Below are 24,403 nucleotides of genomic sequence, written 5' to 3'. Positions count from 1 at the left end.
CCCCACATTCTCAGAGCTGGATGGTCCCCAGGGAGCAGGCTAGCTGTGCCCACATTGTGAAGCCTGGCAGCGTGAGGCCCGGAGGGTGCAGGAACTGGCTAAGGTTCCTGTAGGGAGGAGATCTTGCAGACCTGGGCTTGGTGCTCAGGGCCAGTGATCTTGCCTAAGGCCTCAACCAGTCATGAGCACTTTCCTGGGGCATCTGGGTGGCTCAGTGGGTTAAATCCTCTGCCTTCAACTCAGGGTTGCAGAGGGTTAAATCCTCTGTCTTCAACTCAGGTCATGATCCCAGGGTTCTGGGATTGAGCTCTGCTCAGCAGGGAGCCTGCTTCTCTTCCTCTGTCTCTGCCTGCTTCTCTGCCTACCTCTCTGCCTACTTGTGATCTCTGTCTGTCAAATAAATAAATAAAATCTTTAAAAAAAAAAAAAAAGAGTACTTTTCCCCACCCACGGTTTCCCAGAGGAAATTCTGGACTCATTCCAGGGCCTCCAGCATTTCCTGGAGAATATTCCAAACCCACCTTGCCAGTATGTCCAGAACTACACAGTAGCAGTCATAGCTGATGTGGTAGGGTGACTTGTCTCAATCACTTATGAGGGACCCAGATGACCCCATCATTTCCAGATGAAGAAATAGGGCACAGAGAGGTTAAGTCATTTGCCTGAGGTCACACAGCCAATTAGGGGTAAAGGTGGGATCTGAGTTTGGGGAGTCTGGCCCCAGAGCCCACCCTTAACCACCATGTCATACCCTGCCTTGCTCATGCTCATAACAGGCTTAACATCCCTCCCAAAGGGATGAAGGAAGAGAAGGTCTGAGAAGTTCTTAGCATTGGAACTTTTGGAGTCAGAGCCTGATAAAGTGTGACCCAAGAGTCAGAGCCATGGAGATTTCTCTTTCTAATCGTATCCGCACAACAGCCCTGAGAAGTCTGCTTTATCCTTGTTTTGCAGATGAAAACGTTGAGGCCCAAAGAGGGGAAGTGTGTTGCTTAGGGTCACATAACAGGGAGAAGTGGAGCAGGGCCTCTAGTCCAAGACCCCTGATTCCACACCTGGTGTTCGTGCTGAGACCTCAGGCTGCTTCCCAGGTTCTCTGGGACAGCCGCTGCCTTCCACCAGGTGAGGTGATGATGCATCAGAGCTGCAAGATGAGGGAGGAGGGAGGGGTGATCTTGATGGTTGGGAAGATCCTGGCCAGGCTCACTGGGAATGGGGCCAACCAGGATATATGGATTGGGAGGTAGGAGGCAAAAGGGGGTGGCACGGCAGTGGGCACCACTGAAGAGTTTTCAGTTTGCTTTTTTCTGAGCCATGTGTTATCAAGGAGAGGTACAAAAGTCAGGGGGACTTAGGCCAGAAAGGATTTGGGGAACACTTTCCAAGGAGGTGACTTTTGAGCTGAGAACTGAAGGAGGCATGAGTTATTCTGGTGAAGTGGTCAGGGAACAGCATTCAGGCAGAGGGAACAGCATGTGCAAAGGCCCCATGGCTGGGGTGAGCCCCCAGACATCTTTCCTTCTTCCAGCTTCCAGCTGTATCCCTGCCTTGGTTGCAGCTTTTAGCACCTTTCACCCTGGCGTGAAACCATTTCAGTCAGTCGTGTGTTTGCTCGGCAAATCCTCAGTGAGCCCTCTCCCATGTGTTGTGTGCATGGGAGATAGACATGACTCAGATACTATCCCGGCCCATGACGGACAGAAACTGAGTCAGGGGGAGGTGGGGGAGGTTAGGGCTTCTGATTATGAGTCATTTCTTCTGTGCTTGGCCCTGTACCAAGGAAGCCATTTATGGGTTCCATCACTATCTCCACTTTACAGATTAAGAAACTGAGGCTCTGAAAGTCTAACTTACCCAAAAAAGCCAGTACCCTTCTTTGGGCCTCAGTGTCCTCATCTGTAGAATGGGTAGGGGAGTGGAGACTGTCTAAAGGGCCCAGGCCCAGCAGTTCTTCACCCCAACGTGCTTTCTCCTCTCCAGCCAGGACCATGGGCAGCAACAAGAGCAAGCCCAAGGATGCCAGCCAACGGCGCCGCAGCCTGGAGCCCACTGAGAACACCCATGGTGGCGGCGGGGGCGCCTTCCCCACCTCACAGACACCCAGCAAGCCAGCCTCCGCCGATGGCCACCGAGGCCCCAGTACGGCCTTCCCCTCCGCAGCTGCTGAGCCCAAGCTGTTCGGGGGCTTCAACTCCTCAGACACAGTCACCTCCCCGCAGAGGGCGGGGCCGCTGGCTGGTCAGTGGGCCTTGGGAGTGTGGGCGCCTGTGGGCGGGGCCTCTCCGGGCTGCTGCTTCTCTCGCTGAAGGGGAAGAGTCTGTGGGTTTCTTGGGTTTGGGGACTGTTGGGGGTTTCCTGGAGGTTGTGGGTGGGGAAGGGCTTTAGAAACTGGAAAGTGTGGTGCATATCCATTGCCTTTGAGGGCGAATCTGCAGTAGAGTATAAAGGGGTCTAGAGATATGGGACTTTAGTGGGGGAACTGAGGCCCAGAGGTTCAGGGGGCTGTTTGCCCAGGGCAGCGTGGGGACTGGGTCTGAGGCTTTGCTTTTTGCTTTTGTCAGCCCAGAGATGGGTCAGGTGAGGAGGCCTTGGGTGGCAGAGGGGACAGGGAAGCCTAGGTAGGAGTTCTCTGGTCCCTGGTGGGGGTGGCAGGGGCGGCCCAACTCGGTGATGCACCTCTGCGCCCTCTGCTGGCGCTTCAGGGGTATGGCAGCCCCAAGCAAGGGATGCTTAAAGATGACGATGCGGTCCCAGAGATGCGCAAAGAGCCAAACACAGTCAGCAACTCCTAAGATTCCTATGCAGACACTTAAACAAGCTGAGCTGGAGACACCGTCAGAGATACTCACAGACACACCGTGTAGCTAGAGACCCACTTCGGGACACTCGGCTGGGCGCAGACACACAACTATGCAGACATAAGACAATACAAACACACATGCACAATAACCCCAACTCCCAGATCGAGACGCACACAGGGTTCAGACACAGGCTCAGCTAGCCACACCATCCCCGACACCTAGAGGTTCCCAATGAATACACTTGCAGTGAGAACACACACATGCACAGACACAGGGTCACTCACGGATGCCTGAGACACAGACACATCCCTGAGTGAGATAGACAGACCCACAAGCACATCCATTCCTTCGTGGTGTCCCTTCTGCATGCTGGGGACACGGCAGTATATAGATCATGGGGGAGAAAAACAGAGCAAGGCTTGGAAAATGTGTAGGGTGTTCGAAGGTGGGGCTGCTGGGAAGGAGCCAAAAGGGCAGGGAGGGGTTTGGGGGGAGGTGTGTGGGGTGAAGGTTGTGGCTAAAATGGGGGACAGAGACGGGCTCTTGGAGGGGATAGTACCTGGAGCCAAGATCTCCCCCAGATACATTGAGGCACCCAGTCACACGGAGAAACAGAATAACCCAGCCAGGGGCAGACTCCTTTATTCACTGGTTCATTCATTTGCCCATGGTTGTTTCTTGAGCACCTACTGTGTGCCAAGCTCTGGGAACAACACAAAGGGGCCTGTGATTGGGGGCTGCGGAGACCGCGGGGAAGCTGGGCACTCCCCTGAAGCCGACACTCAGGATCAACCTAGAGCCCACTGGGGACATTCACGTGTGAAGAGATGCACACGCATCCTGTGTGCCCCCACGGGGGTGCCCAGACACATATACACAGGCGGACACGCTGCAGGCCCAACCCCTGGAAGAGTGACTGCGCCTCTGGGCTGGGCTGTGGTGGTTGTGGGAGACCCTCCTGTCCAGCCCTCTCAGGCCGTTCTGACACATCCCACCCATCACTGCAGGTGGAGTGACCACCTTTGTGGCCCTCTATGACTATGAGTCTCGGACAGAGACCGACTTGTCCTTCAAGAAAGGGGAGCGGCTCCAGATTGTCAACAACACGTAAGTGACCCCCTTCCCCACCTTCCCTTGGGACTCTATCCCCTGGACCTAGTCTTGGGCCGGAGCCACTTCTGAGCATCCCAGAGCCAGGGGCAGTGTGATGGGCAGTGGGCCTGGCTAGTGTCAGGGCTGGCCGAGGTCCAGGGAACCATCCTGGCCTGATGGGAGATGAGACCGGTGGTGGCGGTCAGGGCTCCCAGGGCAAGGGATCCAGGCTCAGGAACTCAATACAGCACAGTGTCCCAGACTCAAAGAGGGGCATACAGTCAGGGCAGGATGGGGCCCAGGACCCAGGACTGCAGAAAACAGAGCCTCAAGCTGGAGGCTGTGCCCTCAGTGGTGCCCTATTTAGGGACCTGGTGTTGGAGGGCCTGGACAGGCTGGTTGAGCGGAGTCTCTAGCTGTAGGGGGTGGGGCCCAGATTGGGAGGGGGCAGGGCCTGCATACTGGGCGCTCAGCGTGAGGGGCTTATAACTGGGCATCGGGATGAGACGGTGGGATGGGGTGTGGACGTCCGGTTCACCTCCAGAGACTCCAGCCTTGGGGTGGAACATCCTAGGGCCAGGTCGGCCCTGGGGCCCCTGTGGGCAGGGGAGCAGAGGCAGTGGTGAGGGAACTCGTGAGGCATGGGTAAGGCTCTAGCCACAGGGTGGGGGTCAGTCCTCTCCCCTTTCCTCTCTCCTTTCCCTGTCAGGAGCGTACGGGGGGTGGGGTGCAATGCCTGTCTTGGGGGGTGCAGGCTCTGGGCCATGTGTCCAGTGGGGAGGGGTGGGGAGCAGCACAGTGAGGCGGGGTCGTTCCTGCAGACACTGCCAGTTTAGGGGGCAGAGCTCAGCACCTGCTGCATTCCTGCCCTTGGCAGGGCCTTGTGTACCCCCACATCCCATTGGCCCCCCCCAATTCCTGGCTTCTGCTTGCTCCCTCCAGCCCCCTCTCAGCTTCTCCCTCTCTCTGCTTCTCTCTCGCTGGCCCTTAGGAGGAAGGTGGATGTCAGGTGTGTACACATTTCATAGGTGGCGGGCTGGGGTTGGGGGGCTTCGCTGGTCGGGGGTGGGGGTGCTGCTGTCTGCGTGTGTCTCCACTGCATGTCCCTGCCTGCGGATCCGGGCTGCCCGGGCTGCCCCCCTCCAGCTTCCCCAGCTGAGGCCCTCCCCCCAGCCAGTGCGACCAGATCCTGACCTTGACCGTGGGCTGAGGCTGGGGAGGGTCCTGCCGTCCCCCTGTCACTCACTGCATCATGCCTCCTCCCCATCCACCTTCCTGCTAGCCTGCCCACTCTCCATCCTGCCGAGTTGGCCTGCGCTGAGGGCCAGCTGCACGCAGGGTCCAGTGCTGGCCCGGTGAGGTCTGCGGGGAGAAGGGACCTTCCCAGAGCCAGCCTGGCTCGGGGAGGTTGGTGCCCAGCTCCGGTCCAGACCCAGTGACAGGCAGAGGGCAGGGCCAGGGCCTGCTCGGGCATATGGTCCCCGCTATGTGTCCCCCACTGTAGTGGGGACTGCAGGGACTAGAAGGTTCAAGCAAGTCCTTGAAGGAAGGACAGTGATGGTTCAAGCAAGTCCTTGAAGGAAGGACAGTGATGGTCTGTGGCTGTGGTGGAACGCAGTCCCTCTCAGAAGGGCAGCTTGTGGGAAGGTGTGGGGCTGGGAGGAGTGGGGTACCCTTAGGCGTGTGGAAAGGCCAGAAGGTGCTAGGGATAGCGTAGACTTGGTCCTTTAGCATCCTCAAAGGCCTGGCTAACAAGGCTGGACATCAGCAGCTCCGAGTGTGTCTCGCTCATTCGTGCCTCCCGACTCTTGTGCATGCTGTTCCCTCTGCCTGAAACACCTTTCTCCCGTCTCTGCCTGGCAAACTCCTATTCATCCTTCAAGATCCAGCTCCGGATGGCCTTCTCTGTGAGGCAAAAGGGAAAAGAGGTGCCAGGTGCTGTGCCAGGCGTTTCTACCCATGTCCTTGTATTTACTTCTCGATGCAATCCTGCCAGGGCTCTGGTGACGGGGGAGGGGCTGTCTCCATTTTGCAAGTGAGGAAACTGAGGTTCAGAGATGTGAAGGCCCTTGACCAAGGTCACACAGCTAGCAGGTGGCAAAGCCGGGATGGGAACTTGGGCAGCAGCTCTCTCCCCATCTTTCCGCCCCTTGTGTGTCGGAGTCCTGGTGCTCCTTGGTGCCCTGGCAGTTCCAGCGGTTTGCATTGGCCTCCCCAAGACTGGGAGCTCCTGGGCGGCTGCTCTCGGGTCTGCCACCTTCATGGGTCCCCAGATCACCTATTGCTCAGCACCATGGGGGCTGCCTCCCTGGACTTGTCGAGCAAGATGACGACTAGCATTCATCCCCTGTTTCCTGTGCCCCATGTGCCAGCCTGGTGTCGTGGGGACCCCACAGCCCTGGGAGCTGGAAACTCTGATTTGCTTTCTTTTGTGCAGGAGGAAACTGAGGCCCCGGGAGGTGAGGTGACTTGTTCGAGGTCGCACAGCTGGTGGTGGCAGAGCTGGGAGGGGCGGGCAGGTCCTCCTACCCACGGCCCTTGAAGGAGGGGCTCCTTAGCAGCCCAAGGACCCTGGAGGGGAGGAAAGGGCCCTGCAGGGGTGTCTGCTTCCGGAGAATCTCTCCCCACAGTGATGGGAAGGGCACCTCAGGCTGGGGCCACAGCTTGAGCAACCAGGGTGTGGTGGGGGGGAAGGCTCTGGAAGCTTTGGTTCTGCCTCTTTCACTAGAGCCAGAGGGCTGTCCTCCCCTGTCCTTTGGCCCCTTCCCTCCCTTCTTCCTGCTTTCCAAGTAGGGCTGAGGGTGTTGGGCCAGGCCTGGGGCCACAAGTGGTTCAGTCCTCTCCATGGGAAGTCCTTGGATAGCAGTGAGGCACCGTGACTGGAGAGGGGGACCAGTGCTCAGCCACCCCTTTGCCTGAGAAGTCAAGTGGTGGTGGGGTTGGGACAACAGAGGAAGGGGAGGGATGGGGAGCCCTTAGTGACAGATGAGTCACCCAGATTTGAGGTGTTCAGGCCTCATAGCCACCCAGGCACTACACTGCATGTCCTTCCCCCATTGTTGCCTAGGGCCCATGATTTATTCCCACTCCCGCCACCAGCCCCGGCCCAGTCTGAGTGAGGGACTTCCTGAGGCTGGCCGGTGGTTGGACTGGCTGTCGGGGACAGGAGAGCTTAAGGACTAGTCTGCCTGTCATTAGGGTTTGGCCAGGGCTTACTGGGCCTGGGTCCTCACAGTAGCCGGCCTAGGGACCCTGCTCCCTGGATCTTAACGCCTAATGGCCCTGGGTTGCAGAATCCCACGTGCTATGTGGCCTGGATCTGAGGAAGCCCACTGGGGTCTGACATCTGACTGTCCCGGACGCCCAGCCCTGGTGTCTGAGTCTCTAGGAGTCAGGGCCCTTCAGGTTCCGACTCTGGGTTGTTCCCCAAACTGACATTTCCTCCAACCCAGACTCCAGCAACTTCTTTGGGGGAGCCCTCGGGCAGGCACTGATGTCTCCCCCCTTGTTCTGGGCACTCCAGTTCCACTTCCCACCCTGGGGCAAGGGATACGTTTTCACCCTCCCCACTCAGCTTCCCCTGGCCTCAGCCTGCCGCCGCCCCGCTGACCGTGGGCCCGGGCCTCAGGGAACCCTGGCTTGCCCACAGTCCCCAATGTGCTTGTCTGACCAGTCCCAACAACCCAAGGGACTTAAATGTAAGTGCCCAAACCAGAGTAACTTCCCAGGTCCTGAAGCTGCCATACCCCCGATCTACACGCCAGCCTGGCTGGCTGAAGGATTAGGGTCTGAAAAGAAGATCCTGAGGCTCAGAGAGGTGAGGTCGGTTGTCTGAGGTCACACAGCTAGTGAACAGCAGCTGGGAGGTAAAACTGTAGCTGGAGGACTCCTATCCAGTGCTTTTCTGCCGGCCACCTGTGGGAAGGCGACGGGTATGGCAGGAAATGTGTTTTATTTCCTTCCTTCCTTCCTTCCTTCCCTTCTTCCAGTCCCTCTGATAAGGACCAGGACCCCGGGGAAGGCACTGCCTGTAGTAAGTCTGCTCAGCCTGATAGATTACTTCCAAGTGTGGGCTCAGGTTGGTGTCCTTGCGGGACTGGACCCATTTGGGAAGCTGTGGGGCCCTTCATGTGGGACCCAAGGCGGACTTGAGCCTCCTAGACCACTGACATAGGAAGTTGTGTCTGCACAGCTCCATTTCACAGGGAAGCCTAGATGATGGCCACACTAATGATCCTTGTTGACCCGAAGCCCAGCTCGCGGCTGACGGATTTATACACTTTGTCTGCAAGGGAGATTCTGCGGCTATTATTCCCTCTTTATGACGAGGACATTAAGACCCAGAGAAGGTAGGGTCCTTGCCCAAAGTCACACAGCAAATCTTTATTGGAGACTGGGACTGAGCAGGTTTGGTTTTTATTTATTTATTTAATTAGTTAGTTAAATTTGCTGCTTCAGTTTTTAAAAACATTTTGGAGAGTGGGGAGGGGTGCCATAGAGACACGGATTTCATTGTTTTTCTTTTTAAAGCCAAATCAAGATACTATCGGCTCATGTACGTTGAGCCCTTACTGTGTGCCAGGCCCTCTGCTGGTATTTTATATCCTTGGAGGGAGGCGTTGAGTATCTCCATCCTATAGGTGAGGAAATGGAGGCAGGGCCAAGGTCACATAGCCTAAAGGGGGTGAACAGGATGGTGCCCAGCACGGTCTGACTCTTGGAGCTCAAGCTCTTAGACGCCTCTCACGCTAGGGCCAGGTCAGAGTTGGACCTTGGGTCCATTGTGAGATCGTGCTGCACCTCACCCTGCCTTGTGAACTAAATAAAACCCTAAGCCTGGACTTGAAACCCCAAACTCATGTGGGCTGATGTCAGCTGGAGGGTCTGCTGGTTGAGGTTGAAGTCTGGGTAATGCCAGCAGGACTGCCCCTCCTTGCCTCGCCCCTTGATTCTGCTTGGCTGGTCTCTGCGCACCTTGCTCCTTGTCGGCCTGCCACTCTGAGTGCATGGATGGAGGCTCCCTAGAGGCTGGCCAGTTTGCAGACTCTGGCTTAGTCAATCTGTCTCGTTTGGTAGCCTCTGACCTAGACCTTGGCCCAGTTTCCTGCTGCCTCCTCCTCTTCTAGCTTCCCCTGGCTCTCCTGAGGGTCTCTGAGCTTCTGAGTGGCCTGGGGAAGCTGCAGGTGTCCCAGGGGGCCTGCTGTGTGTCTGGCTGTGGGCACTCGGGGACCTGGTTCTCACCCTTGCCCTGCCACTGATTTGCTGTGTGGCTTTCGGCAAATCCCTGCCCCTCTCTGTGCTTTATTTTCTCATTGGTGAAATGAAGGCTTTGACTGGAAGATCTCAGCTATTCCCTGCGACTTGAGTTCTTGCTTTGTAGCCTTGGGCAAGTCTTTGCCCAACTCTATGCCCCAGTTTCCCCACAAAGAAAGTATTAGGTTACTCCAGCCTGGGTGCTGGGTGGCTTTGGGCTGGTCCCTTGACATCTCTGAGACAGTTTCCTCATCTAGGGGCTGAGGCCTGCCTTCCTCACAGGGTGGCCTTGAGAATCACATGGGGCAGACAGATGTGGACACCCCCGGGTGTTTGTACAACAGGGAGATGGCTGGTTGTCCTGGGCTTCCAATGCCACCTCTCTCCAGAGCCTCCCTTCTCCAGCAGAGACCACCATGTGAGCTCATGCCCCTGTCTGAGCGTGCGTGCAGCAATTACACGGCTGAGTGTTCCTCATGGCCTTGGTCACACTCCCTTTGCTGTCCGGAAGGCACCCTCAACCCTCTGATTCAGCCTCGAGCCATCCCCACTGAGCCCCCAGGACTGGGTGCTCACCTGTACTCTGACCGGTCTTTGGAGAGCTCTCCTAGCCTGCTTTCTCCTTGCCTCGACTTCTCAATCTTCATAATGGGCTGAAGACTATGACAGAGGCAGCTCAGAAGAACCAGGAGCCAGGGATCCGGGTTCAAGTCCAGACTGTGCAAATGTGGGCAAGGACCTCTTCCTCTGGGCCTTGGCAGTGAGGAAGGGGGAGCATATCCCATTGGCTATGTGTCTTCTCAGGGTCATGGTCAAGGTGAAGTCCAACGGCAGCCTTGGAGCAAGAAGCTCCGCAGGCTCTCAGGTCCCACCATACCCTGTAGGGGAAGATTCCTTCTGACCTGGGAGTCAGGATCCTGGGCCTGGCTGTGTGACCTTGAGCAGAGGCCTTTGCTTCTCTGGCCTGTCTTCCCATCTGCACGGTGGGAATGGAAGGGGGCTGAGCCCTATTCCCCACTGGCAGCCTTTCCCGTTGGCCTCCCCTCACTCACTCCCTCTGGACCCGTCCCTGTCCCCTTTGGTTGCTTTTGGATGTGAGGCCTCTGTGGCTGCCCCGCCTTGTTCCCGGTCTGCTCTCCTGCTCTCTTCCTTACTCTTTCTGCCTCTCTCTCTCACCACCCCCATCTCTGCCTCTTCTTTCCTATTGGGCTCTCGCTTTCTCCTCTCTCCTCTGTGTCTCTGGACCCCCGCTCCAGCCAGACCTGGTTCACATTCAGATGGCTGCAAAGGTACTTTGCCCCCTCCCCACTCCCACCCAGGCCCAGGGGACCCGACCGTGTGGGGAGCTCCTCTGCCCCTGTCCCCATCTCCTCCTCGTGGGACAATTAGTGTAGAAGTGCCCTGGGCATTGGGGCTCTGCCACCTCAGCCCCTCTGACATGACTCTGTGTGACTCTGGGCAAGCCCCAACCCCCTTTGGCCTCAGTTTCCCCTGTAGACAGGTAGGCTGCAGGGGGAGGCCTGTAGCTTTTAGCCGAGGAGCCCCTTAGGGATGGCCAGTGGTTTGTGACAAAAGGCAAGCATTGTTCTAGTTGATGGGGTTAGCGCCTGGATTGTCACCAATCCCCCAAAGGGCCATCCCCTACCTCCACCCAGGTCTCATCTGCTTCCAAATCTCAGGGCTTGGGGAGGCTTTGAAGATCTGACTTGATATCTGTCTTAGGCAGGAATCAACTCTCCTGTTACAACTTGCTTGCTTCCCAGAGACAGGGAGCTCCCTCCCTCATTCCCGAGACAGCTCCTGGCATCTGGAGACGGCTTGGTCTAGCTGAAGGGAAGCAAATTACTTCCCATCCCAGGACTCTGCCCCTGTGAATTTAGGCCTCAGGCTGACCTTGGTCAGTCCTGCCATAGTCCTGGACGAAGTCCGTCTGAGTCAGCTTGGGCCAAGAGGCATCTGGGCTGGGGAGAGAAAGAATCCCAGGCTTGGCCTGGCAGCAGGAGAGCTCAGGCTGGCCCTGCAGCTCCCAGTCCCTCACTGGGCCTTGGGGACCCCCAGCACAGCACCTGTGAAGACTATAGCATTGGGGCCCCCCACTGATGGCTCCTTCTCCTCTGCTCCTTCCCTTTCCCCCTCCTTAGAGAGGGTGACTGGTGGCTGGCCCACTCGCTCAGCACGGGACAGACGGGTTACATCCCCAGCAACTATGTGGCGCCCTCCGACTCTATCCAGGCTGAAGAGTGAGTATGCAACCTGGACTCCTGCCCGCCCCCTACCTGCTGGTTGGGAGCTTCTCTCCCGGGCTGCAGTGGGTGGTCTGGTTGCCTTGGGCCCCAGCCACATCCTAGAGAAAGGCGCAGTTGGGCTATGGAAGCCAAAATCACCAACGCCACCTTTCCTCCTCCTGCCCCAGGTGGTACTTTGGCAAGATCACCAGACGGGAGTCAGAGCGGTTACTGCTCAATGCGGAGAACCCAAGAGGGACCTTCCTGGTGCGAGAAAGTGAGACCACGAAAGGTAGGAGCACTCCTGCTGGCCGCTGGGAATGGAGTCTTTTGTGGGTTGTTTGAGCTGGGTATTGTGGAGTGAATAGGAGGTTGGTACCTGGAGTGGGGTAGGAAGAGCCCTCCAGGAGGAGAAAGTGGCAGGAGAGGCAGGGAGCTACAGCTGAGGAACACTGAGCTAGCTGGGGGTGGCCAGAGATGCGGCAAACGATGACACTTAGCCTCTCTGGCCTCAGTTTCCTCAGATGACGTATGGGTGCAGGCTGTCGGGAGGCCTGAGGGTGATGCAGCAAAAGACTTGTTCCCTGGGTGGGTGCTGATGAAGTAGGCCCCTCTTGGTCTCCTTCTCCAGAGGCTTCTAGAGCTGGACTAGGTGCTAGGAGCTGGCTTTGCCCTTCCGCGGCAGTCCGGGTCCCTGTTCCCCTTCTGTCCCTCCCCCAGCCAGAGAACACGGGTCACCCTCTTTCCCTTTAGCCCCTTGGCCAGTGGGTTGCTGGTGACCCAGCTGCATGGAAACAAAGCTGGGCCATGTCGTGTGGGCTTAGGGTTCAGTGGGAGATGGGAAGCAGGGCCTCCTGCTACGTGTGTGCACATGTGAGCAGCTGTGTGGCCGTGCAGGCCATGTGTGGGTCCAGGCGTGTGTGTGCACATGGAGGGGGATTTGTCTGGGTGTTGTTGCGTGGGAATGGATTGTTGTGGGTTTGCCTTTGTGCCTAGGGGCCTGGGGAGTGTGTCCCTGTATGAGTGTGGGGCCGCTGGAGTGGGCATGCCTGTGTGTGTGCACAGACACACATGGGCAGGACCTGGCTTTCAGCTCAGGCCACGGGCATCCACGTGTACATGGCCTGGGCCATCTGTTAGTTATGGTTGCCCGATGTAGGCTCTAGAGACCTGGTTGCTGTCCTGTGTGCCTGACTTGCTGGGTGACCTGAAGCAAGTTGCTTTCCCTCTCTGGTCTCATTTTCCCCTTCTTTATACTGGAGATGGTAAGCTGCACCTGAGCATTACCCAGAGCGCCATGGGCTGTGGGGGGCTGTACCCCACCTTCTGGAATGGGCTTTCTCTGGCTGTTGAAGCCTCAATCCCAGGGCTCTCTTGGACTCTGGTTAACAGAGGCTCCTAGCCAGGCCTGCTAGGCAGGAAGAAAATTTCCCAGCCAAAAGCTTTTCCAGGCTCAAGAGAGGCAGGGAGGGGGTCACCAGGGATGGCCCCTCTTAGCCTTGATGGCATGTAGGCTACACCTAGTGTGTGGCTTCCTGCCCATGCCACAGCCTCAGCCAACCACCCGCTCCTGCCTGAGCCTGGGGTCCAGGAAGGTGAGGGGCCCAGAGTTTTCCCATGGGAGGGGAAGCAGGTAAGTCAGGGACACACAGCCACTAGGGCCATTCCTGGCTCCTGGCAAACATTTATTGAGCACCTACTATGTGCCAGGTCCTCTCACATGTGGTCTCAGATCTTCCTGGCATTCGAGTTAGTCACCCTGTCGTGCAGAGGAGGAAACTGAGCCCTAGAGCGGGCAGGTGACTTGTCCGGGTCACACAGTTGGGATATACATTCAGTCTTGGAGGTCTTGCCAGGGTCAGGAATGCCTGGGGAGGGTCTCTGATCAGGGGCCCCTCGGCTCACCGGGTCCCGCCTTGATGGCCACCCCAGGACTGGGTGGTCAGAGAGAGGGCAGGCCAGACCTGGCTCGGCCCGGGGCTGGGGCTGCTGCTCTGGCCTCCCAGTCCTCCAGTGCTGGGCAGGCCCAGAAGGGCACTTAGTCCTGTGGCCTGGAGGGGTGGGGGTGCTGGGCGTGGGGTCACTGCTCCTCTCTGTCCCCGCCCCGCAGGAGCCTACTGCCTCTCTGTGTCTGATTTCGACAATGCCAAGGGCCTCAACGTGAAGCACTACAAGATCCGCAAGCTGGATAGCGGTGGCTTCTACATCACCTCCCGCACCCAGTTCAACAGTCTGCAGCAGCTGGTGGCCTACTACTCCAGTGAGGGCCAGGCGGGCAGGCGCTGGGCTGGGGGCTCCACCTTCCACACAGGGTCTGGGGGTGGGGTGGTGCTTTGGGGCCAAGAAGGCCCTGGGGTTCTATAATCCTGAGAGTGTGGGGCTCCTTCTCCCCACCCCGCCCCTCCTTTTTCTTTCTTCCTCCCCCTCCGCTCCTCCTTCTTTTTCCTCCTCTTTCCTCCCTGTCCCCTCCCCCCACCATGCCCACCCTCCTCTTTTCTCCTCCTTTGCAGCTGGCTGGGGAGGGGGATGCTGCCTAGAGGGGAGCAGGGAAGGGAGGGGGCTTAGGCTGGTGTTGGTTGTCTCTGCAGCCCTAAGACCGGTCTGAACCGGTTACTGGGAGAGGAGGTGGTGGCTAGACCGGGCTGCTGCTGGGGGACGGAGCACAGGAGGCTGGCGAGGGAGCCAGGGCAAGGGAGCCAGGTCGAGGGCTCCCAGTATGTGTACACACACACACACACACACATGCACGCACGTATGCACACACACACACAGGTGCAGGTCGTGGGGGCGGGCATGCGTGCTGTATCTGGACCCTCAGGACTTCCCTGGGGGCCCTGAAGGTCAAGGGTCAGTGTGTCCTCATATGGGTGGGTCTCTGTGAGTCCCCACGTGGCTGTGGCCGTGGCTTCCATGTGCAGGTATGGCCTATCTCGAGAACACCAGTTACTCCCCATCCTGGGCCACCTCCTTCTCTGTCCACTGGGCCTCCTGACACCCTCCGCCACCTGGCACCCCCCTGCCTCCTTGGTTGTCATCACACAGTTCATTCTGAACACTGGTCCTGACAGCAAAACCTTCCCAAGGTTACCTGGGACTCTCAGGATAAAGTCCCCCACGTGGCCTCTGAGGCTGTGGGTGCTCTAGGCCTGGCCGGCTTCCCTGCCTTCCCCAGGGCCCCTTGTTCCCATTCACTCCTTTGCAGCCCCTCCGGCCTCCTTCCTGTTCATGCAACCTAGAGGCTTGTTTCTCTCTCGGGACCTTGGCACATGCACGAGGTGGTGTGCCCTCTGCTTGGAGTGGCCCCTAGTCAACCACTCACTTTCCTGCAGCTCCAAGCTCAGGTGCCACTTCCTCCGGGAAGCCTTCCAAGACTCCACCCAGCTCACCTGCTGTTGCACACACTGCTTTCCTCCATCGCACTCGTGGCCCTGGGAGATGATGAAGGGAAGCTGGGCTCCTCCTGCACCGGGAGCTCCCTGAGGGCAGGATTCCCCTGGACTTGTCCCCCACTGTGTCCTTGGTGCTCACCGAGGTGACCGCCCCTTAAAGTCTGATTAATGAATAAGTGAATAACTCCGGGAGCAGAAGCGCGAGGCAGTGTGAGGGGGTGGTGACACCCCCTGGTGACACCTGCCTGGCCTCGAGGGCAGCCCACGTGTCCCCAGAGCCTGCGTGCATCCCATGTGTATGTCACACCGTGGGACAGAGAGGCCCCAGAGCAGATGCCTGGCCTGAACTCTACCTCCCTTCCTCTGTCTTCAGAACATGCTGACGGCCTGTGCCACCGCCTCACCACCGTGTGCCCCACGTCCAAGCCCCAGACTCAGGGCCTGGCCAAGGATGCCTGGGAGATCCCTCGGGAGTCCCTACGGCTGGAGGTCAAGCTGGGCCAGGGCTGTTTTGGAGAGGTGTGGATGGGTAAGACCTTGACCCTGCCCCCCAGAAGAAGCCATGGTCCTCTTGTGGGGGGGCTTTGGTGTCCCCAGCAGAGAACCAGGCGGATGTCCATCCCACGGGACAGCCCGAGGCCCCCCTGCTTTACCACCATGAGTCTCTGTTGCCCCTACTGAACACTGGGCTCTCTTTTACATGTGGAGCTCCTCCACACCTCTGCAGTCCATGGCACCTGTTTGCCAAGAGCTGCTCAGGGCTGGGCATCACGATTCCCCGAAGACGCTGTGTGGTCTGGGCCAGCTGGCTCCACTCTGTGTCTGTCTTCCTCAGTGTGAAATGGGGGCGGGGATAAGAGGATCCACTGTGGGGTGTGAGCGAACGCTGCCCCCCGCCCCATGCATCCACACGTTAGAACTTAGCCATGGGAAGAGACGCCTCTGCTCACAGAGGGAGGGCTTGGAAGCCCAGGGTCTGGCATGTTCTGGGCCTGTTAACTCTCTCCTGTCTAACCCCGGAGAAATGGCAAACTGTCTTTTGAAAACAAACACCATGCAGCCCTGACAAAACCCAGGCCACCTTCTGCTGCCTGGTTCCTGCTGACGCGGAGGGATCGGGGAGGCTGGCGTGAGGCAGGCCTGATGCGTAGGAGCCTGTGGCTTCTGCCGTGGAATCACCATGTGCCAGTCTCGTAAGCCACTGCGTGCACTTGGCGTGACACTTGGCATCTATGTTCCTCCCTTCGGGGAAGAGCAGAGAGGGCTGCTGGGTGGAAGGCCCTGCAGGGACCAAGGCCTGCAGGCTGGAGGTCAGGCCAAGTCAGGAAAGGGGAGGTGCTGGCTTTGAGCCGGGGAGAGGGGAGAGGGATGTTCCGGGGGCTGGAAAAATGCATTCCTGGCCTGTGTGTGTGGTAGCAGCAGGCCAACTCAGGGAGAGCCAGGTACAGATCCCCAGACATCCTGTGCTGCAAGGACCCTAGAGCTAGGCCTGGGCCCCAGCCCTCGGGTGGAGGCCCAGAGACTGGGAGGAATGGGTCTTGGGCCACTCATCAAAGCACCTTGGGTCCAGTTGGCACAAGAACTCGGATTCAACACGCTGGGCTAGCACACGGCTTCCCCTAAAGCCTCACAGTTTGAAAACCGTGATAATAATCAAATGACAAGTGTAGCTCTTATTTACGGAGCCCTCATGGCAGGCTGGGCCCAGTGCCTAGAATCTCACTTAATTCTCAAACAGCCCCCCAGGGAGACACTCTAACATCCAAATTTCCCAGGCAAGAAAACAGGCCCGGAGGAGGGAAAGGACCGCCCCACGGTCTCACAGCTGTCAGGAGGCAGAGCTGGGAGTCAGACCCTGGCTGGTCTGACCTCTGAGCCCTTGTGGGCCTGGCCCAGGTCAGGCCTTACTTTTTGAGAGTGTGGCTCAAGACATGTTCTCGTTGCAGTGGCTTTGTTCTGAGGCCGGCTCTGCCTCCCCTCCCCAGCCCCATTCATGTGCTCACTCCCGACTCACCTTCCGCACGCTTCCTGGAAGGAACGTGGTCTCTCTGGAGACAGTGGTTGAGTTAGAGCCATGATCTTCCATCTGTCAGGCACGTGTGTGGCTTTTGGGGACACTCCCAGTGATGGCAGCCCCAACAACAGCTCAGCGACTGCTGTTTCTTGACCGTGTACCAGAGACTCATCTCATCCTTGTAATAGCCTCCTGTGGAGTGTCCCGTGGGCCTCGGCTGGACTGGTCACATGGCTAGGCAGGCCCCTCTGGGGCCCTGTGGGATGGGATTAAGGACATCGTCACTGAGGCAGCCTGCTGCACCCCTTGCCCCCGCAGGGACCTGGAACGGAACCACCAGAGTGGCCATCAAAACCCTGAAGCCAGGCACGATGTCTCCAGAGGCCTTCCTGCAGGAGGCCCAGGTCATGAAGAAACTGAGGCACGAGAAGCTCGTGCAGCTGTACGCTGTGGTGTCCGAGGAGCCCATCTACATCGTTACGGAGTACATGAGCAAGGGTAAGGCCCAGGCGACCGGCACAAAGATGCATGGGACAGCCCCTTGCCAGACGGGGGCACGCGCTTCCCATCCCCCCAGATCTAGGGTGTATGTTTTAAAAGGTGGAATGGAGTAGAACCAACTTCTCACGCCAATGGTTGCCTTTCTCATTTCCTTTTGTTTTTAATGATTTCCCACAATGTACTTTGTCTCCTCCCCTTGGCTGGTTTTCCAGGGCCACCTGCTGCTCTGCGGCTGAAAGAGAAGTCCTCCAGCCGTCCAAGCTGGGCCACATCTAGGTCAAGGTCCTGGCTTGACCTGTACTTAATTTTTAAATTAATTCAGTTGTTCAAAATTTGCCTTTTGGAGGCATAATTTACAAGTGATAAAATACACCATGTTAAGGGTCCAGTTCCGTGAGTTTTAACAAATGGACCCTCCCGGGATCCCTTACCACAGTCGAGCTACGGGAGCTCTCCATTGCCCCGTGCAGGCAGTGGCCTCCAGCCCTAGAGTCAGGCAGTAACTCATGCCCTCTGCCATCATAGGTTTGTTTATTCTAGAACTTCACGTTGCTATCTTTTACATCCGAGGTTTATCCTTGTCCCATGTATCCGTGGTCTGTCCCTTTTTTAATTGCTGGGTAATATCTGTGATGGGCACGGACCACAGTTTCTGTTCTCCCGGAGACATTTGGTTGTTTCCTATCCCGCTTTGCCCGCTGAGTGACAGATGCTGAGGGGGACTTTATTCAGAGGTGGGTTTGCCTGAAATGAGCGCCGCTTACACCGAGGCTGACCTGCCCCGGGCGGACGGGATCCGGGAGTCATTGCTTCCTGGCTCTGGGAGGGCAGGGCAGGGGCTAGTTAGTGCTGCTTCCTCTCTGTCCAGGGAGCCTGCTGGACTTTCTCAAGGGGGAGACAGGGAAGTACCTGCGGCTGCCGCAGCTGGTGGACATGGCTGCTCAGGTGAGTCAGCCCCTTCCACCTCCCACAGCCTCAGTCCTGCTCACCTCTGCCGCTGCTGCCTCTTGAGCGCCCCCTCCAGGCGGCATGCCTTGACTGGCCCCCACCCACCTCTCTGACCCCACCACATTTAACCCTGGGTGAGGACAGAGCCCTTCGCTGGGTATCAGAGGTCAGCAACATGCTGTAGGACCTCAGGCCTCAGTTTTCTTCTCTGTAAAGGTTACTCAGTCACTCAACAAACATGCGTTAGTACTTGCTTGCTGTAGGTGGTGCTCAACAGTCATTTCTTCATTAATCCTTCTCCCAATCAGGGGAGGCGGGGATGGCTGTCCCTCCATTTGACATGAGAAAACAGGCTCAGAGGGGGCACTGGGGACAGCAGGCATGGCCTGGCACTCGTCTGTGGGGCCTTTGGGGCTTCTTTTTTACGGTTGCCCTGCTTCCAGGCTCGTCTTGACGGTGTTTCCCCTTTGCCCTTGCCCTTTGTCCTGCATTTCCTCTTTCTGCCAGCGCTGGTCCTGCCTCTTGTGAGTGCTGGTCCTGCCTCTTGTGCCAGCAGTGTTTATTGGAAGCTGACTTCCCTAGTCAGAAGACTGGGAAGGATAGGGTGACCCAGCGGGGTGGGCGGGCAGGGTGGTGGGGGTGGGGGGGTGGGGGTGAGGGTGGTGCGGGGGTGGGGATGGTCCCTGAGCTGGGCTTCTGGCGTTCTGCCTGCAGATCGCCTCAGGCATGGCCTATGTGGAACGGATGAACTATGTCCACCGGGACCTCCGTGCTGCCAACATCTTGGTTGGAGAGAACCTCGTGTGCAAAGTGGCTGACTTCGGACTGGCTCGGCTCATCGAGGACAACGAGTACACAGCCAGACAAGGTGCGCAGGGTCCGGGTCGGGGCCATCTGGCCTTCTCTGAGCCTGTTTCTGTGTCTGTCCAGCAGGGGATGGAAGTGGTATCTCCTGGCAGCGCTGTCCTGAGGTTCTCCTGAGCCTCCCCTGACCTTTCTCCCTTCTGCAGGTGCCAAATTCCCCATCAAGTGGACGGCTCCAGAAGCGGCCCTCTACGGCCGGTTCACCATCAAGTCAGATGTGTGGTCCTTTGGGATCCTGCTGACGGAGCTCACGACAAAGGGACGGGTGCCCTATCCTGGTAAGAGGGCTCCCCGTGCCCTATCTTTGATCCCTGAATCCCCTCTGCCCTGGTGACCTTGGGCAAGCCATACCCTTTCCCAGGCCTGTTTCCCCATCTGTATAACAAAGAGGTTGAGCATCTGATCTTAGGAGCTCTCTGGTCCGGGCTCTCAGCCTTGGGGAGGGGAGTTACCCACGGTCACCCTCCCCCATCCTGGGCGAGAGGCCCTCTCTGTTGTCCTCATCCTCCTCCCCCCACCCGACTTTCCTCACTGGAGCCCGTCCCCTCACGCCTCCCCCCTCCCACAGGTATGGTCAACCGAGAGGTGCTGGACCAGGTGGAGCGGGGCTACCGGATGCCCTGCCCGCCCGAATGTCCCGAGTCCCTGCACGACCTCATGTGCCAGTGTTGGCGGAAAGAGCCAGAGGAACGGCCCACCTTCGAGTACCTGCAGGCCTTCCTGGAGGACTACTTCACGTCCACCGAGCCCCAGTACCAGCCCGGAGAGAACCTATAGGGGGCAGGCTGCAGGGCCAGCCGGGCTTTTTGGCTTGGATCCTGGGCTGGGGGGCCCCTGATGTCAGGTCTTGCCTCCCTCTGCCTGCCCACGTTGATCCCCTCTGTGGGGCTGACTCACCAGTGATGAGGCCCCTCCCTCTTTTGTGGCACAGAAGGGTTTGGGGCCCGGGGCAGCCCTGGGTACAGGGTCCAAGGCTGGCACGGTGACTGCGTCCAGGCTCCTGCTCCAGCCACCTGCATCCTCCCAGCCTTCCCTCATGGGGCTCTGTGCAGCTCAGCGGGAGGAAGCGGGGAGAAGGACAGGCTGATGACACCCTTTCCCAGCCTCAGCCTGCTCCTCGCGTTGGCCCCTTCCCACTTCCATGTGCCCCCAGGTCTGCCTCCAGAGCTGGCCGAAGAGCCTTTCCAAAGAGGAGCGGCAGGCCCCGGCCCTCAGCCTGCCTGCCACCCTGCCCCTTGCCGTCCATTTCAGAAACACCTGTTGGTGGAAGCTGCTGGGTCCAGACTCCTCTGCCGTGGCTCCCAGGCTAGGCAGCTGAAGTGTAGCTTGGCTTCATGCTGGTGGGGAGCGTAGGCACCCCCCTCGAGTCCTGTTCTTAGACTCGAGGGACCCTTAGAGATCACCAATTCCTTGTCCTCACAGTACCCATGGGGAGACAGTCCAGAGAGGGGATGTGATTTGCCCAAAACCACAGAGCAGTTCAGGGTTGAGGTGGGTTCGGAACCCGGTGCTCCCTCTGTCTTCCTCAGGAACCAACAAGATTGTTCTTGGAGGTGTCATGGACAGACTGGGGCAGCCCAGGGGACCAGGGGCCCAAGGCTGCTGCCACCACCCGCCTAGCAGGCCTGTAGTGCAGGGAGAGAGTGGAGGCAGACGGAGGGTGGAGCTAGGAATGAGGGCTGTCGAGGCAGGAGTCAGGTAGCAGATGTCAATCAGAACGTGGGTGGATTTTCATCCTTGGAGCTAGCCAGCCATGAAAGAGAGCGAGCTCCCGGGCTCTGGAGGCAATCAAACAGAAATAGAAGATCCAAGTGGTTGGGAGGCCGTGGCCTCAGGAGAGAACCCCTAGTCTTCCTTCCCCCAGTGTGTCCTGTGTCATTTCAATGCCTGGCGCCTGCTCTCCTCCCTAAGGGGGGCACCCCATAACTCATGAGTAGGGAAAGGAGTACCTAATGAGAGGGTGAGCATCTGCTGCCAGGCCCCAGACCTGGCTGTGGGACTGCGGGTGGCCCCTGCATCCTCTTTGGGCTGCAGTGTCTGTCTTCCTTGGAGGCTGTGGGCCCTACACCTGCTCTGCTCCAGACCCCTGTGGCCTGGCATCAGCTGGTGAGCCCAGCCGGGGGTGTCCAGAGGTGCACTGGCCCTCGCTTTGGTGTTTGGCCTTGGGGTATGTGGTGGTTTCTCCCTGGGCCTCAGTGTGCCCATCTTAAAATGGGTGGCTGACGGTTTGTGGGCCTGCTGCCCAGGGCCCCTACGTATGTGTATGTGTGTTGTGTGTGTGCACGTGTGTGTTCCTCCATGTGTGTCCATATTTAACATGTAAAAACACTCCCCTGCTCTGTTTCCCTGGACATGTTGTGCCTCTCCCCACACACAGCCCCCCACCATAGCAATAACACCCCTGCTGCTGGGGGTTCTCGAGCCAGGCGGGCCCCGCCAGCAGGGAAGGAGGCCACGTGGGGCCTGCCCATGAAATTTCAACTTTTCCTTTCATCCATGTTTATGACGCAAGTCTGCTGTCTGTCCCGGTCAAATCTGGGTTCGCTTACCCCGGTGCACTCTCAAGCCCCCTTCCAGCTGCCCGGGGCCCTTCGTATAAGGTGTCCTAAAACTGTTCTTCTTCTTCTTCTTCTTCTTTTTTTAAAAATAAACAGTGTTTTGTAGATTTCAGATGACTATGCAGAGGCCTAGGGGACTCCCCCCCCAGCGCTGGGTGGGGCCTGGGGGGGTCCCACATTTCACGGCCCAGGCTTGGTGGGGAGGGGGGATCCAGAATTGGTTGTAAATACTTTGCATATTGTCTGATTAAACACAAACAGACCTCAGAGTTTGACCAGTGGTTTATTGAGCATCTACCGTGTGCTGCAGAGTGAGCAGGGAAGGATGTGAGGTCTGATTGTGGTCAGAGGGGCCTTTGTTCAGGCCCCACTGGTGGCTAGAGGGCTCCGGGCCAGGGGGGAGACACAATCAGGCTGGAGAGAGCCACTCTGGAATGTGGCTGCTGTGCGTAGGTATCTGCACTTGGCGGAAGGCTGGCTTTTGTGTGAGCCACAAAGCCAGGACTCCCAGAGCATGAGCAGTTTAGGTCGCAGATGCCCTGGGTGTGTGGTGGCAGTTAGCACCCGGGGGCCTGGTGGGACAGTCAGGCCGCTGTGGGGTTGTGGGTGTGTTTAAGGGGTCATGTGTCTGGGTTTGCTGTGTGTTCCCAAAGAGTGCTGGGGTGGGGTGGGGCTGGAGCCACAAAATTCCTGGGCCCTCTAGAAAAATCCAAAGACCTTTCCTCTCCTCCCCTTTTCCCCCACCACAAAGGGACCCAACTGGGTAGTTCTGTGCAACAGCCTATAGGAAGAAATTTCTGTTACATCAGAGCACACATGCATCTGTGTGTCACCTCTGGCCATAATAATGGTCTAATTAAAAGCAAATTTCAAAATTCGGACATGTCTCTCTGCAGTAGGATTTTCACAAGCTGAATCCCCTGGTACCCAGGTCAGCATGGGCACCCAGAGACACCATGGGTGTGTGCGCTCTTGGGACCACGGGAACATGGATGTTGGTGGCTTGTGTCTTCTGCTTGCTCCTGGGAGTGTGTGCCTAGGACGTGTATGCCTTCATGTTCATGAGGTTGTGTGCGTGGGCCCGTTTATTCATGCGCGGCTGTGTGGGTGTGTGTGGGCATGTGTGCAGGTCTTCTGTGAGTCTGGGCTCCCAGGATTTTGTGTCTCGTGGTGTCAACCTTTTGTTCACATGGGTAGGTGACTGGGAGATTGGGCATCTGTTTGCCCAGGGCTGTGTGTGTCTATATGCACACTGGTCTGGGTGTCTGATAGCCTGCAGGCTCCTGGGGTGAGCGTGGACCTGGGTATCCATGGGGTACGAAGCCCATGTTTCTGTTTTCTCCAGCGGTGTGTGTATCACGTGAACACAAATCCAGGAAATTGGTGCTTCAGCTCCGGGCTCCTGGGGCCTGGACCCCAAAGTATACAGCTGGTTCTGTGGGCATGGAGGGCACACACCGCACTGGCCACTCCTGGGAGGGCCCATGTGTGCTCGGGTGGGCAGGGGCCATGCTCAGGAAGGCTCCAGCAGGCCAGGGATGTGTCTCAGCCCCAATAGGGACAGGGACAAAGCACTCACCCCGTACGGTAGGTGGAGAGGGCACCTGCACAGTGCTGGGGGGTGGTCAGGACCCCCCTTCAATTCCCAGGGTGTGGGGGAAGTCGGAGCCTCTTTGCTCTGCACCTCTCTATCTCGCTCTGCGTTTCTCTGCATGTGTCTCCCTCTGTGTCTCTCTGTCTCTCTCCATCTCTTTCCTCTGTCTGCCTCACCAGCTCTCTCTGGCTGTCTGGCCCTTGCTCTCAGTCTCAACACTTTTCTTTGTTTCTTTCTATTCCCTTCCCTACTCACCCCCTTCCCCCACTTCTCTATAGTTTCCAGTGCAGCTGTGTGTGCTTCTGATTTTCTATCTCTGTTTCTATATGTGTCTCTCCGTTTCGGGCCGTTGCTGGTTTCTCTTCTTCTCTGTGCCTGGCCGCTGTCTATTTCTCCAGTTTCTCTGTGTCTCTGTCGCACAGATTTTCTTCCTTATCAATCTCTCCAGCTTCTGACTCTTCCTCAGGTGCTCCCACACCTCCATGCTTTTGCCCATGGAGAATGCCCTTTCTTTTCTCTCTGCAACCTGGCAAACTCCTATTCATCCTTCAAAACACATCTCAGAAGCCACAGACCACCTGCTGGAGCTTTCCCCAACCCCCTGGACCTTGAAAGGGTTGTTGAACCAGTTCACGAAGCTCACCGACTAGAACAAGAGCTGAAGGACTGGGGAAATTCTAGCTGATGCACCCAGATGGTCTCACATGGATGGTGTCCGGTCAGAGAAGGGAAGCAGGAAAGCCTCTCTCTCTCCCACCTCTGGTCTCTGGCTCCTTCTCTGATTTTGACTCCCTCCTCTGGGCCTCTGTCCAGTTTGCTTTTGTTCGACTAGTCGTGAGAGAGACAGAATGGAGAGGTGAGAAGTGTGCAGTCCCCTGGGACCACTGTCTCACAGCCCCGCTGCCTGTTCCTCCCACAGCACTGTCCAGATTCAAGACCACTCCAGGGGACCGGGGCCCCTGGTACCCCCTGTCCTCTCCACTTTCCCTTCCTGATTTCACTGGTTTTTCTCTTAAAAAAAAAATTAATGATCTGAGAGAGAGAGATTGAGAGAAGGAGAGGGAGAAGGGGCAAAGGGAGAAGAAGACTCCCTGTGGAGCAGGAAGCCTGACATGGGACTGGATCCCAGGCCCCCGGGATCATGACCTGAGCTGAATGTAAATG

At 57.8% G+C, this 24,403-nt stretch overlaps 1 protein-coding gene across 1 annotated transcript in view; it reads left to right on the top strand.

Annotated features, from left to right (window-relative positions):
* Positions 1-22,046, top strand: part of LOC111141563 (SRC proto-oncogene, non-receptor tyrosine kinase) — a 50,208-nt gene extending 28,162 nt beyond the window's left edge. The window contains exons 3-14 of the mRNA XM_022494196.1: positions 955-1,122; positions 1,981-2,238; positions 3,809-3,908; positions 11,288-11,386; positions 11,560-11,663; positions 13,482-13,631; positions 15,134-15,289; positions 17,093-17,272; positions 18,144-18,220; positions 18,938-19,091; positions 19,234-19,365; positions 19,656-22,046. Of these exons, the coding sequence (XP_022349904.1) occupies positions 1,989-2,238; positions 3,809-3,908; positions 11,288-11,386; positions 11,560-11,663; positions 13,482-13,631; positions 15,134-15,289; positions 17,093-17,272; positions 18,144-18,220; positions 18,938-19,091; positions 19,234-19,365; positions 19,656-19,864 (1,611 nt within the window). The 5' untranslated portion in view covers positions 955-1,122; positions 1,981-1,988 and the 3' untranslated portion in view covers positions 19,865-22,046. The remainder of the gene's footprint in view (positions 1-954; positions 1,123-1,980; positions 2,239-3,808; positions 3,909-11,287; positions 11,387-11,559; positions 11,664-13,481; positions 13,632-15,133; positions 15,290-17,092; positions 17,273-18,143; positions 18,221-18,937; positions 19,092-19,233; positions 19,366-19,655) is intronic.
* Positions 22,047-24,403: the final 2,357 nt, after the last annotated feature.

Source organism: Enhydra lutris, unplaced genomic scaffold (assembly GCF_002288905.1).
Source record: "Enhydra lutris kenyoni isolate GAN:26980312 unplaced genomic scaffold, ASM228890v2 scaffoldscaffold6, whole genome shotgun sequence".
NCBI classification, from domain to species: Eukaryota; Metazoa; Chordata; class Mammalia; order Carnivora; family Mustelidae; genus Enhydra; species Enhydra lutris.
The sequence above is the reverse complement of the archived record's forward strand: the minus strand, read 5'-3'. Positions and strand labels throughout refer to the sequence as shown.